Source organism: Salmo trutta, chromosome 6 (assembly GCF_901001165.1).
Source record: "Salmo trutta chromosome 6, fSalTru1.1, whole genome shotgun sequence".
NCBI lineage: Eukaryota > Metazoa > Chordata > Actinopteri > Salmoniformes > Salmonidae > Salmo > Salmo trutta.
The window spans coordinates 51,614,151-51,627,320 of NC_042962.1; the positions used below are offsets into that span (position 1 = coordinate 51,614,151).

Sequence of the window (13,170 nt, forward strand, 5' to 3'; positions counted from 1 at the left end):
AGAGGCTAAGAATATGACTTAAAACAATAACAACAGTCATATAAAACTTAATGAGTGAGTAAAACCGTGCTATGAATAGCCCAGTGACCTCAGACATTGTTAACATATAAATGAGAGTTGTTCAACGTTGTGATTTGGGCCCCTGCCTCTGGTCTTCAATGCAGAGGGGTGGAGAGAGGGAGCAGTTCGGTAGTGTACAGGTCAGTATAGTGTGTGATTTAGCGTTGTTTCTGGTGTATTGTCACTTAGTAAACCTGGCTCACAATGATAACTCTTAGATCTTTACATCTTAGCGTTACAAAAGACGTGCGATTCTTCTCCCCTTTTTCAAGATGTGTTTATTGATCGTAAGATGGCTCCACGAGGCCCTGACATACAAACTCTTCTTCACACGAGACCATCACAGTACTTCTGATGTTCTCACACGGTGAAAAGCAGGAAGCCACTGAAGATGTTTTGATTTTTTGTGTCGTCATAGAGCCTGAAGCTCGCAGGGAGACGCATGTACACCACGTCTCCCTGCTCCAGCTCCAGAATGACTCCATTAGATAAATGGATCCAGTATCCATGGCTATTGTAATGATAGTTAGACATAATCGCCTGCCCATTCTTTAACATGTATATACCCATGTAATCTGAACCACGCCCATGTTGAGCAGCGGTGAATCTGATGTAGTAGACTCCTCTCACTGGTGCTGTGAAGGCACCTGCAGCAGAGGACAAGAAGAGAGGGGTCAACTCTACTTTTCTCCACTTCAATTCTGGCACACGGCAGGACACCTCTGGACAGAAACAGGTAGCTTACCTGTAATCGGGCTGTAGGCCTTGCCGATATTGGTGATGACTCTGGTGTAGACCAGGTTGGCGTCAGTATTGAAGGGACCTATGGGTCCATTGTTCAAACCAGCAGCAGAGAAAGCCACTTTTGGTCTGTCTGTGAACACAGGAGAGGAAACACACAGTCCCACTTAGAGAGCATTCACTCTGTTCTGTCCCCGCGATGATGGTGCAGTGGGATGCTCCGTGACTGAAACAACAGCAGGGTGAACCGTTAGATGTGAGCCATGTGATCTGTAGCTCTTCTCTCAATGGCCGGGTCTGGATCTTTCATTACCTGTGTTCTGTCTCTTCAGTTCCTCAACATCATTCCTAGTGGTGGTCAGCTCTCTCTCACTGGCACTCAGTCTGGCCTCCAGGGCTGAAGAAGATCAAAGACACATCAATTTTCCACCAGCAAAATATGAAATATGCTTTGAGGTTTAGTAATGATATTGATTCAACTAATATATACAGAACAAAAATATAAACGCAACATGTAAAGTGTTGGTCCCATGTTTCATGAGCTGAAATAAAAGATCCCAGAAATGTTCCATGCTCACAAAAAGCTTATTTCTCTCAAATGTTGTGCACAAATTTGTTTACATCCCTGTTAGTGAGCATTTCTCCTTTGCCAAGATAATCCATCCACCTAACAGGTGTGGCATATATAGGAGCTGATTAAACAGCATGATCATTACACAGGTGCACCTTGTGCTGGGGACAATAAAAGGGCACTCTAAAATGTGCAGTTTTGTCACAACACAATGCCACAGATGTCTGACTGCAGGAATGTCCACCAGAGCTGTTGCCAGAGAATTGAATGTTCATGTCTCTACCATAAGCCGCCTCCAACGTTGTTTTAGAGAATTTGGCAGCACATCCAACCGGTCTCACGACCGCAGACCACGTGTAAAAACGCCAGCCCATGACCTCCACATCTGGCTTCTTCTTCATCTGAGGGATCATCTGAGACCAGCCACCCGGACAGCTGATGAAACTGAGGAGTATTTCTGTCTGTAATAAAGCCCTTTTGTGCGGGAAAAAAACTAATTCTGATTGGCTGGGCCTGGCTTCCCAGTGGGCCTGGGAAGGTATAGGCCCACCCACTTGGGGGCCAGGCCCACCCATGGCTGCGTCCCTGCCCAGTCATGTAAAATCCATAGATCTGGGCCTAATGAATTTATTTCAATTGACTGATTTCCTTATATTAACTGTAACTCAGTAGAATTGTTGAAGTTGTTGCATGTTGCATTTATATTTTTGTTCAGTATATATAGACCAATGTTACCTGCATTCTCTTTCTCCAGTTCCGCCACTTTGGCCTTAGTGACCATCAGCTCGATTCTTAGGTCCATCACTGTGCTCTTCTGTGTCTCTACCTCACCCTCACAGGCTGTCACTCTGCCCTCCATGGTCCTCAGCTTCTCTCTCTGCTCCATCACCATGTCTCTCAGCGCCTTCATCTCATCCCAGATGTCAGGTTGCATGGTCGTACATTCGCCGGTCACCTCTGTAGCTTCGCTCCCTCGGCTCTCTCTCCCTGCACTGTGTCCCTGTTGAGTGATGCCACTCTCTCTGCCCCCTCCACTCTCCTCCTGAGTCCATGCCCCAGACAGACAGAACAGCAACACCAGCAGAGCTACAGCACCCCTCATTCTGAAACAATACCTCTTCAGATATGATGCACTTTATGAGGCTCAGACCCCCGACTTATATACACACAGCTCAGTTAAGCAGGAAGTGTACAAGAGACACGTCATTAAAAGGTCAAGGTTAAAACAAGAAGATTTGATCACATTTTGGGGCTGTTCAGCTCTATCAATGTTGTATAAGACTGTGAGACGGCTGCACCTGTTGTTTAGTGAAGGATCCCCTGACGTCAGCTGTTGTCAACTACCTGCTGCTATCGGGTTGGAATGTTGCTGCGCTTAAAAGCAGGGTGCTTTTTCACACCGAAATGGGAATGTTTTGGTGACGGAATGTTGTTGCTCTTCCTTGAAAAACAATAGTGTGTGTTTGACTGTGTGTCTATGTGTTCTTTCCTAAGCAGCACATGCACGGGAGACAGGTCACTCAATGGAGAAATGGAAACTATAGCCAGGGACATTCTGATAAGACTGGCCTCGCAAGCAGGTCAACTCAGTCCGTGTTGTATAAGACCGTGAGAAGGCTGCAACTGTTGTTTAGGAAATTATCTATAACGAACTGAACCAGAATTCTCTCCTACATACAGCTCACTAACAGTATTTACAATTGACTAACCGTACAACATAACATACTAACAATTTGGAAAGTGTGTGTAGTAGGTTTAACAAAATAGCAGGATGTAAATGAAGATATTTCAATGTTTTAGCATAGTTTTTTATGTTTTGTCCTTTACTGCAAACACCTGACCCATAATGACGACTCTTCGGTCTTTGGATCAGTACTTTACAAAAGATGCACAATTCTACTTGTTTTCAAGACGTTTTTATTGATAGAAGTAAGAGGAGCCATTTTGGCTCACATTAGACCATTACAGCATCCATGATGTTCTCACACAGTGAAGAGCAGGAAGCCACTGAAGGTGTTGTGATTTACTCTGCTATCAACGAGCCTGTTCCCTAAAGGGAGAGGCATGTACACCACATCCCCTTCCTCTAGCTCAAGGCTGAGTCCATCAGACAGTGCCTCATAACCTCCAGCATTATTCCCAGGGCTGTACATGATGCTCTGCCCATTCTTGGACCTGGATATACCCATGAACTCTGAACTCCCAGTATGAGAAGCAGTGAATCTGATGTAGTAGACTCCTCCCACTGGTGCTGTGAAGGCACCTGCAGCAGAGGACAAGAAGAGAGGGGTCAACTCTACTTTTCTCCACTTCAATTCTGGCACACGGAAGGACAGACAGAAACAGCTTTTCTCCCGGCTGTCACTCGGTGAAAGTTACCTGTAATCGGACTGTAGGCCTTGCCGATGTTGGTGATGACCCTGGAGTATACCAGTGTGGTTTCAGTATTGAATGGGCCTACAGCTCCTGAATCAGTGAAACCAGCAGAGAAAGCTACCTTTGGTCTGTTTGTGAACACAGGAGAGGAAACACTGTCCCAGTTAGAGAGCATTCACTTTGTTCTGTCCTTTAGATGATGTACACTACATGACCAAAAGTATGTGGACACCTGCTCGTCGAATATCTCAGTCCAAAATCATGGGCATTAATATGGAGTTGGCCCCCCTTTGCTGCTATAACAGCCTCCACTCTTCTAGGAAGGCTTTCCACTAGATGTTGGAACATTGCTTCCATTCAGCCACAAGATCATTGGAGAGGTCGGGCACCGATGTTGGGCGATTAGGCCTGGATCACAGTCGCCGTTCCAGTTCATCCCAAAGGTGCTCGATGTGGTTGAGGTCCGGGCTCTGGGCAGGCCAGTCAAGTTATTCCACACTGATCTCGACAAACCACTTCTGTATGGACCTCGCTTTGTGCATGGGGGCATTGTAAAGCTGAAACAGGAAAGGGCCTTCCCCTACTGTTGCCACAAACTTGAATGCACAGAATTGTCTAGAATGACATTGTATGCTGTAGTGTTAAGATTTTCCTTCACTGGAACTAACGGGCCTAGCCCGAACCATGAAAAACAACCCAGACCATTATTCCTCCTCCACCAAACTTTACAGTTGGCACTATGCACTCAGGCAGGTAGCATTCTCCTGGCATCCGCCAAAGCCAAATTTGTTTATCTGACTGGCAGATGGTGAAGCGTGATTCATCACTCCAGAGAACGCATTTCCACTGCTCCAGAGTCCAACTGCGGCGAGCTTTACACCACTCCAGCCGATGCTTTGCATTGCGTATGGTGATCTTAGGCTTGTGTGCGGCTGCCCGGCCATGGAAACCCATTTCATGACGCTCCCGACCAACAGTTATTGTGCTGACGTTGCTTCCAGAGGCAGTTTGGAAGTCAGTAGTGAGTGTTGCAACCGAGGACTTTGCCATGCACTTCAGCACTTGGCAGTTCCGTTCTGTGAGCTTGTGTGGCCTATCAGTTCGCAGCTGAGCCGTTGTTGTTGCTAGACGTTTCCACTTCACAATAACAGCACTTACAGTTGACCGGGGCAGCTCTAGCAGGGCAGAAATTTGATGAACTGACTTGTTGGAAAGGTGGCATCCTATGACTGTGCCACGTTTAAAGTCACTGAGTTCTTCAGTAAGGCCATTCCACTGCCAATGTTTGTCTATGGAGATTGCATGGCGGTGTGCTCAATTTTATACACTTGTCAGCAACGGGTGTGGCTGAAATAGCAGAATCCACTCATTTGAAAGGGTGTCCACATACTTTTATATGTAGTGTATATCAGAACAACAACAGAGACAGGCCTTAGATGTCAACAATCATGTGAGAAATAACTCCTCTCTCAATGACTGATTCTGGATCCTGAATGACCGTTGTTTTACTTGAAACCTCTTCAGCTCCATAGTCGTTTTAAAAAAAATCTCTGTGGTCAGCTCCTCTCACCGGCAGTCTGGCCTCCAGGGGTAGAAGGAGATTCAAATCATTATATTTTTACATATTTATTTCCACATATAACAGAACAACATCCCTTCCTTTCATTACCTGTGTTCTGTCTCTTCAGTTCCTCAACATCATTCCTAGTGGTGGTCAGCTCTCTCTCACTGGTGCTCAGTCTGGCCTCCAGGGTTAAGGACACACTACACCACTTATCCAAAGATATCCATTTTTTTTGTTTTTGGGAGGGGGGTATATATTAGGATCCCTATTAGCCGCTGGAAAACCATCAGCTACTCTTCCTGGGGTCCACATGAAACATGACAGAATGCATAGTACAGAACATTATTAGTCAAGGACTGAAATGCATACATTTAAAACAGCCTACATATCAGCACATACACACAATATCTAGGTCTAATACATAGTACAGTGCAAATTACAATACAATCTATATAAAATATTTTTGAAATATTGATTCAACATATAGATATTTATCTGCATTATTGTTCTCCAGTCCATTCTTAGTGACCATCAGCTCCACCCTAAGGTCGGTCACTGTGTTTCTCTGCTCCTTTGCCTCAGCCTCATTGGCTGTCAGTCTGACCTCCATGTTCCTCAGCTCCTCTCTCTGCTCCACTACGATGGTTCCCAGGTTGTGCACCATGTTCCTCAGCTTCTCTCTCTGCTCCACTACGATGGTTCCCAGGTTGTGCACCATGTTCCTCAGCTCCTCTCTCTGCTCCACTATGATGGTTCCCAGGTTGTGCACCATGTTCCTCAGCTTCTCTCTCTGCTCCACTATGATGGTTCCCAGGTTGTGCACCATGTTCCTCAGCTTCTCTCTCTGCTCCACTATGATGGTTCCCAGGTTGTGCACCATGTTCCTCAGCTTCTCTCTCTGCTCCACTACAATGGTTCACAGGTTGTGCACCATGTTCCTCAGCTCCTCTCTCTGCTCCACTATGATGGTTCCCAGGTTGTGCACCATGTTCCTCAGCTTCTCTCTCTGCTCCACTACGATGGTTCCCAGGTTGTGCACCATGTTCCTCAGCTCCTCTCTCTGCTCCACTACGATGGTTCCTAGGTTGTGCACCATGTTCCTCAGCTTCTCTCTCTGCTCCACTACGATGGTTCCCAGGTTGTGCACCATGTTCCTCAGCTTCTCTCTCTGCTCCACTACGATGGTTCCCAGGTTGTGCACCATGTTCCTCAGCTTCTCTCTCTGCTCCACTACGATGGTTCCCAGGTTGTGCACCATGTTCCTCAGCTTCTCTCTCTGCTCCACTATGATGGTTCCCAGGTTGTGCACCATGTTCCTCAGCTTCTCTCTCTGCTCCACTATGATGGTTCCCAGGTGTGCACCATGTTCCTCAGCTTCTCTCTCTGCTCCACTACAATGGTTCACAGGTTGTGCACCATGTTCCTCAGCTCCTCTCTCTGCTCCACTATGATGGTTCCCAGGTTGTGCACCATGTTCCTCAGCTTCTCTCTCTGCTCCACTACGATGGTTCCCAGGTTGTGCACCATGTTCCTCAGCTTCTCTCTCTGCTCCACTACGATGGTTCCCAGGTTGTGCACCATGTTCCTCAGCTTCTCTCTCTGCTCCACTACGATGGTTCCCAGGTTGTGCACCATGTTCCTCAGCTTCTCTCTCTGCTCCACTACGATGGTTCCCAGGTTGTGCACCATGTTCCTCAGCTTCTCTCTCTGCTCCACTACGATGGTTCCCAGGTTGTGCCCCATGTCTCTCAGCTTCTTCATCTCAGTCCAGATGTCAGGGGCGGTGGTGGTCTGTTCGTTGGTTGTCTCTCCATCTGAACCTCACTCACCCTGCTCTCTCCCTGCACTGTGTCCCTGTTGAGTGATGTCACTCTCTCTGACCCCTCCACTCTCCTCCGTAGTCCATTCCCCAGACAGACAGAACACCCTCCACTCTCCTCCTGAGTCCATGCCCCAGACAGACAGAACACCCACCACTCTCCTCCTGAGTCCATACCCCAGACAGACAGAACACCCTCCACTCTCCTCCTGAGTCCATGCCCCAGACAGACAGAACACCCTCCACTCTCCTCCTGAGTGCATGCCCCAGACAGACAGAACACCCTCCACTCTCCTCCTGAGTCCATGCCCCAGACAGACAGAACACTCTCCTCCTGAGTCCATGCCCCAGACAGACAGAACACCCTTCACTCTCCTCCTGAGTCCATGCCCCAGACAGACAGAACACTCTCCTCCTGAGTCCATGCCCCAGACAGACAGAACAGCAACACCAACAGAGCTACAGCACCCCTCATTCTGAAACAATACCTCTTCAGATATGATGCACTTTATGAGGCTCAGACCCCCGACTTATATACACACAGCTCAGTTAAGCAGTAAGTGTACAAGAGACACGTCATGAAAAAGTCAAGGTTAAAACAAGAACATCAGATAAGTTTCATTTTTGGGCTGGACTGTTTTATTGGTTTTGTAGAAATCAATAAATGTGGCTCAGCAGATAGCGCATGGCACTTGCAAAACCAGGGTTGTCGGTTCAATTCCCACGGGGGACCAGTACATAAAGAGTATTAAATATATGCACTCACTACTGTAAGTCACTGTTTGCTAAATTACTTTACGATATAATAACTTGCTTGGTGAAGGATCCCCTGATGTCAGCTGTGGTCACCTACCTGCTGCTAGCAGGTTAGACAACAGTCTGCTCAATCAGACATAGAAATGATTCACCGACTATTTTAGATGGGAATGTTTTGGTGGCGTCATGCCGTTGCTCTTCCTGCACGATCCAATAAGCATGTGTGTGTTGTGTGTGTGTGTGTGTGTACATACCTGACTGTGTCCCCCTTCCTCACCAGTACGTGTACAAAAGACAGGGCCCTCAATGGAGATGTGGAAACTATGACCAAGGACTTCCAGATAAGGTTCACCTCGCCACAGGTCTACCTACTCATGTTGCAGAAGACCGTGAGAAGTATGCAACTGTTGATGCATAAAATATCTCCGATACCGAACCAGAATTCTCACCTACATGTAGCGTAATACAAGTATTTACAATTGATTAACTGTACAACATGCTATTTAGAATTTTTTGAAAGTTTGTATACTATCAAATGTTATATCCCCAAACAGCATACTAAGTAAAGCTTTGTCCGTGTGTGTGTGTGTGTGTGTGTGTGTGTAAGGGCAGATCTGGGGTTCATATTTCCTCAGCCACACAGGATGTCCATAAAACCTCTCAACAGGAGGCCTCTCTCTCACGGTTCGGAGTCGGACCTCCGTGCTGACGTTCCATTGTCACAGGAAACAGTTATTTTGACCGGGAACGCCACAGGAAAACCAGGAATACGGACAGCCATGGACGGATTTAAGACTCCGACTTCTCGTTTGGCTCTTATACAGGCCCTCAGCTCAGAGAGGGCGGGTGTGTGCGCACACACACACACACATCATAGTCTGAACAGGGTCCAGACTGGGAACAGAGCAGCCATAGAGTCAGAGCTCAGAAACATCACACTGCACCAGAGGCTCATTATCAGTTTAATATGATTGTAAATCATTCCAGATGATCTAATATGATCAGAGTTAATAATGAAACACCATTATAATCTCACTGAAACAACCCTGCCAGGTTCAGAGACATGGAAGTCAAACCTCAATAGTTAACGTGTGTGTGTTCTGTGTCCCAGTAACCCAGAGTAACCATGTAGATCTCAGCACCAGCAGATCGAGGCGGAGCTGTCGTGTGTGTGTGTGTGTGTGTGTGTGTGTGTGTGTGTGTGTGTGTGTGTGTGTGTGTGTGTGTGTGTGTGTGTGTGTGTGTGTGTGTGTGTGTGTGTGTGTGTGTGTGTGTGTGTGTGTGTGTGTATAGCTGTCCTCTCAGGCAGGGTCAATTGAAAACATCTGTAGACGGAAACATTTACACGGTTTAGCCTGGTGGGACCATATACAAGGCTGAAAGTGTGTGTGTATGTTTATTTCTATGGAATAAGTACGACATGTTGCCGTATGGAAAATGACCTCACCCTATAGAGGTGAAGGGTCACACACACACACACACACACACACACACACGTATTACATATGCAACAAAATGCCACCTCTCTTGATCACACATACTGTTTTCAGACGACACAATACATCATGTAAACACAGCTGTCAGTGTTCCTCCATTTCTAAGTCTCCAGATAGACACAGCCTATAGCAACCATATAGATCTACACCACCATATACAGTAACCTACATACATATACATCTAGATAACCTCCACATACTGTAGGTCACCACCATATACAGTAACCTACATACATATACATCTAGATAACCTCCACATACTGTAGGTCACCACCATATACAGTAACCTACATACATATACATCTAGATAACCTCCACATACTGTAGGTCACCACCATATACAGTAACCTACATACATATACATCTAGATAACCTCCACATACTGTAGGTCACCACCATATACAGTAACCTACATACATATACATCTAGATAACCTCCACATACTGTAGGTCACCACCATATACAGTAACCTACATACATATACATCTAGATAACCTCCACATACTGTAGGTCACCACTACATACATGGATACGTAACTCCCTTAAAGAGTACATGGATGCTCTGATAGACACATACAGGTTATGACAGGACAGTAGATATCAACATCTAAGACATCCCTAACACTGATTGGCTGGTTGCCTGGTTGGTTGCTAGGGATTGACTGGTTGCCTGGTTGGTTGTCAAGGGCTGGTTAGTTGCTAAGGGTTGGTTTGTTGCCTGATGAGGACACATTGGTTGTTGGGGACTCATTGGTTGCCTGGTTAGTTTGCAAGGGTTGGCTGGTTGCTTGGTTGTTTGTCAATTTCTCGTTGTTTGTTGACGACTCATTGGTTGCTAAGGGCTGGCTGTTTGTCCGGTAGGTTGCTAGAGATTGGTTACCTGATTGGTTGTCGAAGGCTGGTTAGTTACCTGGTTGGTGGTCGAGGACTCATTAGTTGTTCAGAACACTTTGGTTGTCTGGTTGGTTGCCTTGTTGGTGGCTAAGTGTTGGCTAGTTGTCTGGTTGGTTTTTGAGAACTCGTTGGTTGTTGATGAGTCATTGGTTGCTAAGGGTTTGAAAGATTCCCAGCTGGTTGTAAAGGGTTGGCTGGGGGCCTGGTTAGTTGCTAAGGATTGGCTGGTTGCCTGGTTAGTTGTTAAGGGCTGGTGAGTCGCTAAGGGTTGGCTGGTTGCCTGGTTGGTTGTTGAGGACTCGTTGGTTATTGGAAGTCATTGCTGGCCTGGTTGGTTTGTAAGGGTTGGTTAGTTACCTGGTTGGTGGTTGAGGACACATTGGTTGTTGGGGACCCATTGGTTGACTGGTTGGTTTGTAGCGGTTGGCTGGTTGGTTTCTAGGGATTGGCTGGTTGCCTGGTTGGTTTCTAGGGATTGGCTGGTTGCCTGGTTGGTTTCTAGGGATTGGCCGGTTGCCTGGTTGGTTTGTAGGGGTTGGCTGGTTGCCTGGTTGGTTTGTAGGGGTTGGCTGGTTGCCTGGTTGGTTTGTAGGGATTGGCTGGTTGCCTGGTTGGTTTGTAGGGGTTGGCTGGTTGCCTGGTTGGTTTGTAGGGGTTGGCTGGTTGCCTGGTTGGTTTGTAGGGGCTGGCTGGTTGCCTGGTTGGTTTCTAAGGATTGGCTGGTTGCCTAGGTTGGTTTCTAGAGGTTGGCTGGTTGCCTGGTTGGTTCCTAGGGGTTGGCTGTTTGCCTGGATGATTGTTGAGTACTAGCAGACCAAAATGGAAATAAGTCTGACTTTATATATGATTTTTGCCTAATAAACTAATCTAAACTAGTTGGTTAGTTGGTTGCTAAGATTTGGCTGCTTGTCTGGTTGTTTGTCAAGGCCTTGCTGGTTTTTGAGGACCCGTTGGCTGCCTGGTTGGTTGCTAAGGGTTGGCTGTTCGCCTGGTTGGTTGATAGGGGTTGGCTAGTTGCCTGGATGGTTGTCGAAGACTCACATGTTGCTGAGGGCTGGGTGGTTGTTACGGGTTGGCTGTTTGCCTGGTTGCTTGCTAAGGGTTGGCTAGTTGCCTGGTTGGTTGCTAAGGGTTGGCTAGTTGCCTGGTTGGTTGTTGAAGAGTCACAGGTTGCTAGGGGCTGAATGGTTGCTAAGGGCAGGTTACCTGTGGAGGGTTGGTTAGTTTCTAAGTGCCAGTTGTTATTGTAGCAGATCAGAGGGGGAGCGCTACAATGAGAGAAAACAAAAAGCGGTTAACACACACACACACACACACACACACACACACACACACACACACACACACACACACACACACACACACACACCCCTGGCCAGTTGGGTGTGTAGGTCCTGTGTGAGCTGGTAACACTGAGCGTAGTAGCTACCCTGGGCTTCTACAAAGTCAGACAGACTTCTGAAATGGGCAGCCTGCAACAGACAGGGTAGAACGAGAGAGTGAGCAGGTGCCTGTGTTAATACCAGTCTATGTGTGTGTGTGTGTGTGTGTGCGTGTGGGTACATACATGTGTAGTGTTGATTCCCTCCAGCAGTAGTCTGGTGATCTCTGACTGTCGGCCAAACACACACTGAGAGATCCTCAGCTCCATCTCTGCCTGAGAGACTTCCTGGGCCCACATCTGACAGCGTTGGATAGAGATACATAGGACCAACCAATGAGAAGACATACAGGAACAGGACCAACCAATGAGAAAACAGACAGGAACAGGACCAACCAATGAGAAGACATACAGGAACAGGACCAACCAATGAGAAAACTGCTGGTCCATTTTCATCATATGGTTCAGTCTTACTGTGTTCTGCTAGCTGATGTTAAAACAAGTGTGTGGGAGTGTGCATGTGTATATGTGAGGACTGACCTTCAGCCATCTGACTCGTAGGAAGCTGAACATGTAGAGACATGAGCTACATACTCCTCTCCTAATGGGTTAACATTTAGACCCTGAAAGAGAGAACGGGAGAGAGAGAAAGAAACAGAGGGAGAGAGAGAGAATGAGAGAGAAAGAAAGAGAGACAGAGAGTGAGAGAGAAATAGAGAGAGATAGATAGAGGAGAGATAGATAGAGGAGAGAGAGAGAGAGAGAGAGAGAGAGAGAGAGAAATAGAGAGAGATAGATAGAGGAGAGTAGATAGAGGAGAGAGAGAGAGAGAGAGAGAGAGAGAGAGAGAGAGAGAGAAATAGAGAGAGATAGATAGAGGAGAGAGAGAGAGAGAGAGAGAGAGAGAGAGAGAGAGAGAGAGAGAGAGAGAGAGAGAGAGGAGAGAGAGAGAGAGAGAGAGAGATAGATAGATAGATAGATAGATAGATAGATAGATAGATAGATAGAGCGATGAGACTTGACTTTTGATGCTGTGCATTGTTGACACTCTTGGAAACCTAAAGGCACACCTCCTCTCCTGACCCAACTACGCATTAATCATTCAAGACACCATTGACCCTTCGTTAAGTCCGAGTAGGTCCAATGGATAGCAACTGTCGTCCAGCCTGACACATAGAACAAGCTCACGTTTAAATCGCATGAAAGCCAGTGAGGGCTATGGTAAAAACTGAGTTTTCTTTAAAAAAACTATTTGACAGCGCACCAGGTGTACTTGCTACTGTGATTCCTGAAATGCAGAGCCTTTTGGAGTATTTTGAGATTCAACATTTTTAATTTGTTACATTTTTTGCTAGCTCAGCTGGTTAGCGAAGGGTCAATTCATGAGGTCAGCGGTATGAGGTCGGCAGTGTGAGGTCGGCAGTGTGAGGTCGGCAGTCTGTGGTCGGCAGTGTGAGGTCGGCAGTCTGTGGTCGGCAGTATGAGGTCGGCAGTGTGAGGTCGGCAGTCTGT

General features: G+C 46.8%; 2 protein-coding genes across 2 annotated transcripts; both read right to left on the reverse strand.

Annotated features, from left to right (window-relative positions):
* Positions 1 to 320: 320 nt before the first annotated feature.
* Positions 321 to 2,492, reverse strand: LOC115196218 (uncharacterized). The gene is made up of 4 exons (XM_029756845.1): positions 2,108 to 2,492; positions 1,115 to 1,198; positions 806 to 934; positions 321 to 707 (listed from the first exon to the last, which is right to left on the reverse strand). Exons 1-4 carry the CDS (start codon positions 2,472 to 2,474, stop codon positions 421 to 423), a joined length of 867 nt encoding a protein of 288 aa, XP_029612705.1. The 5' UTR covers positions 2,475 to 2,492; the 3' UTR covers positions 321 to 420.
* A 780-nt stretch (positions 2,493 to 3,272) lies between these two features.
* Positions 3,273 to 3,970, reverse strand: LOC115196219 (complement C1q-like protein 3). Its single transcript, XM_029756846.1, has 2 exons — positions 3,752 to 3,970; positions 3,273 to 3,635 (listed from the first exon to the last, which is right to left on the reverse strand). The coding sequence occupies exons 1-2, from the start codon at positions 3,921 to 3,923 to the stop codon at positions 3,355 to 3,357; spliced, it is 453 nt and encodes a 150-aa protein (XP_029612706.1). The 5' UTR covers positions 3,924 to 3,970; the 3' UTR covers positions 3,273 to 3,354.
* Positions 3,971 to 13,170: the final 9,200 nt, after the last annotated feature.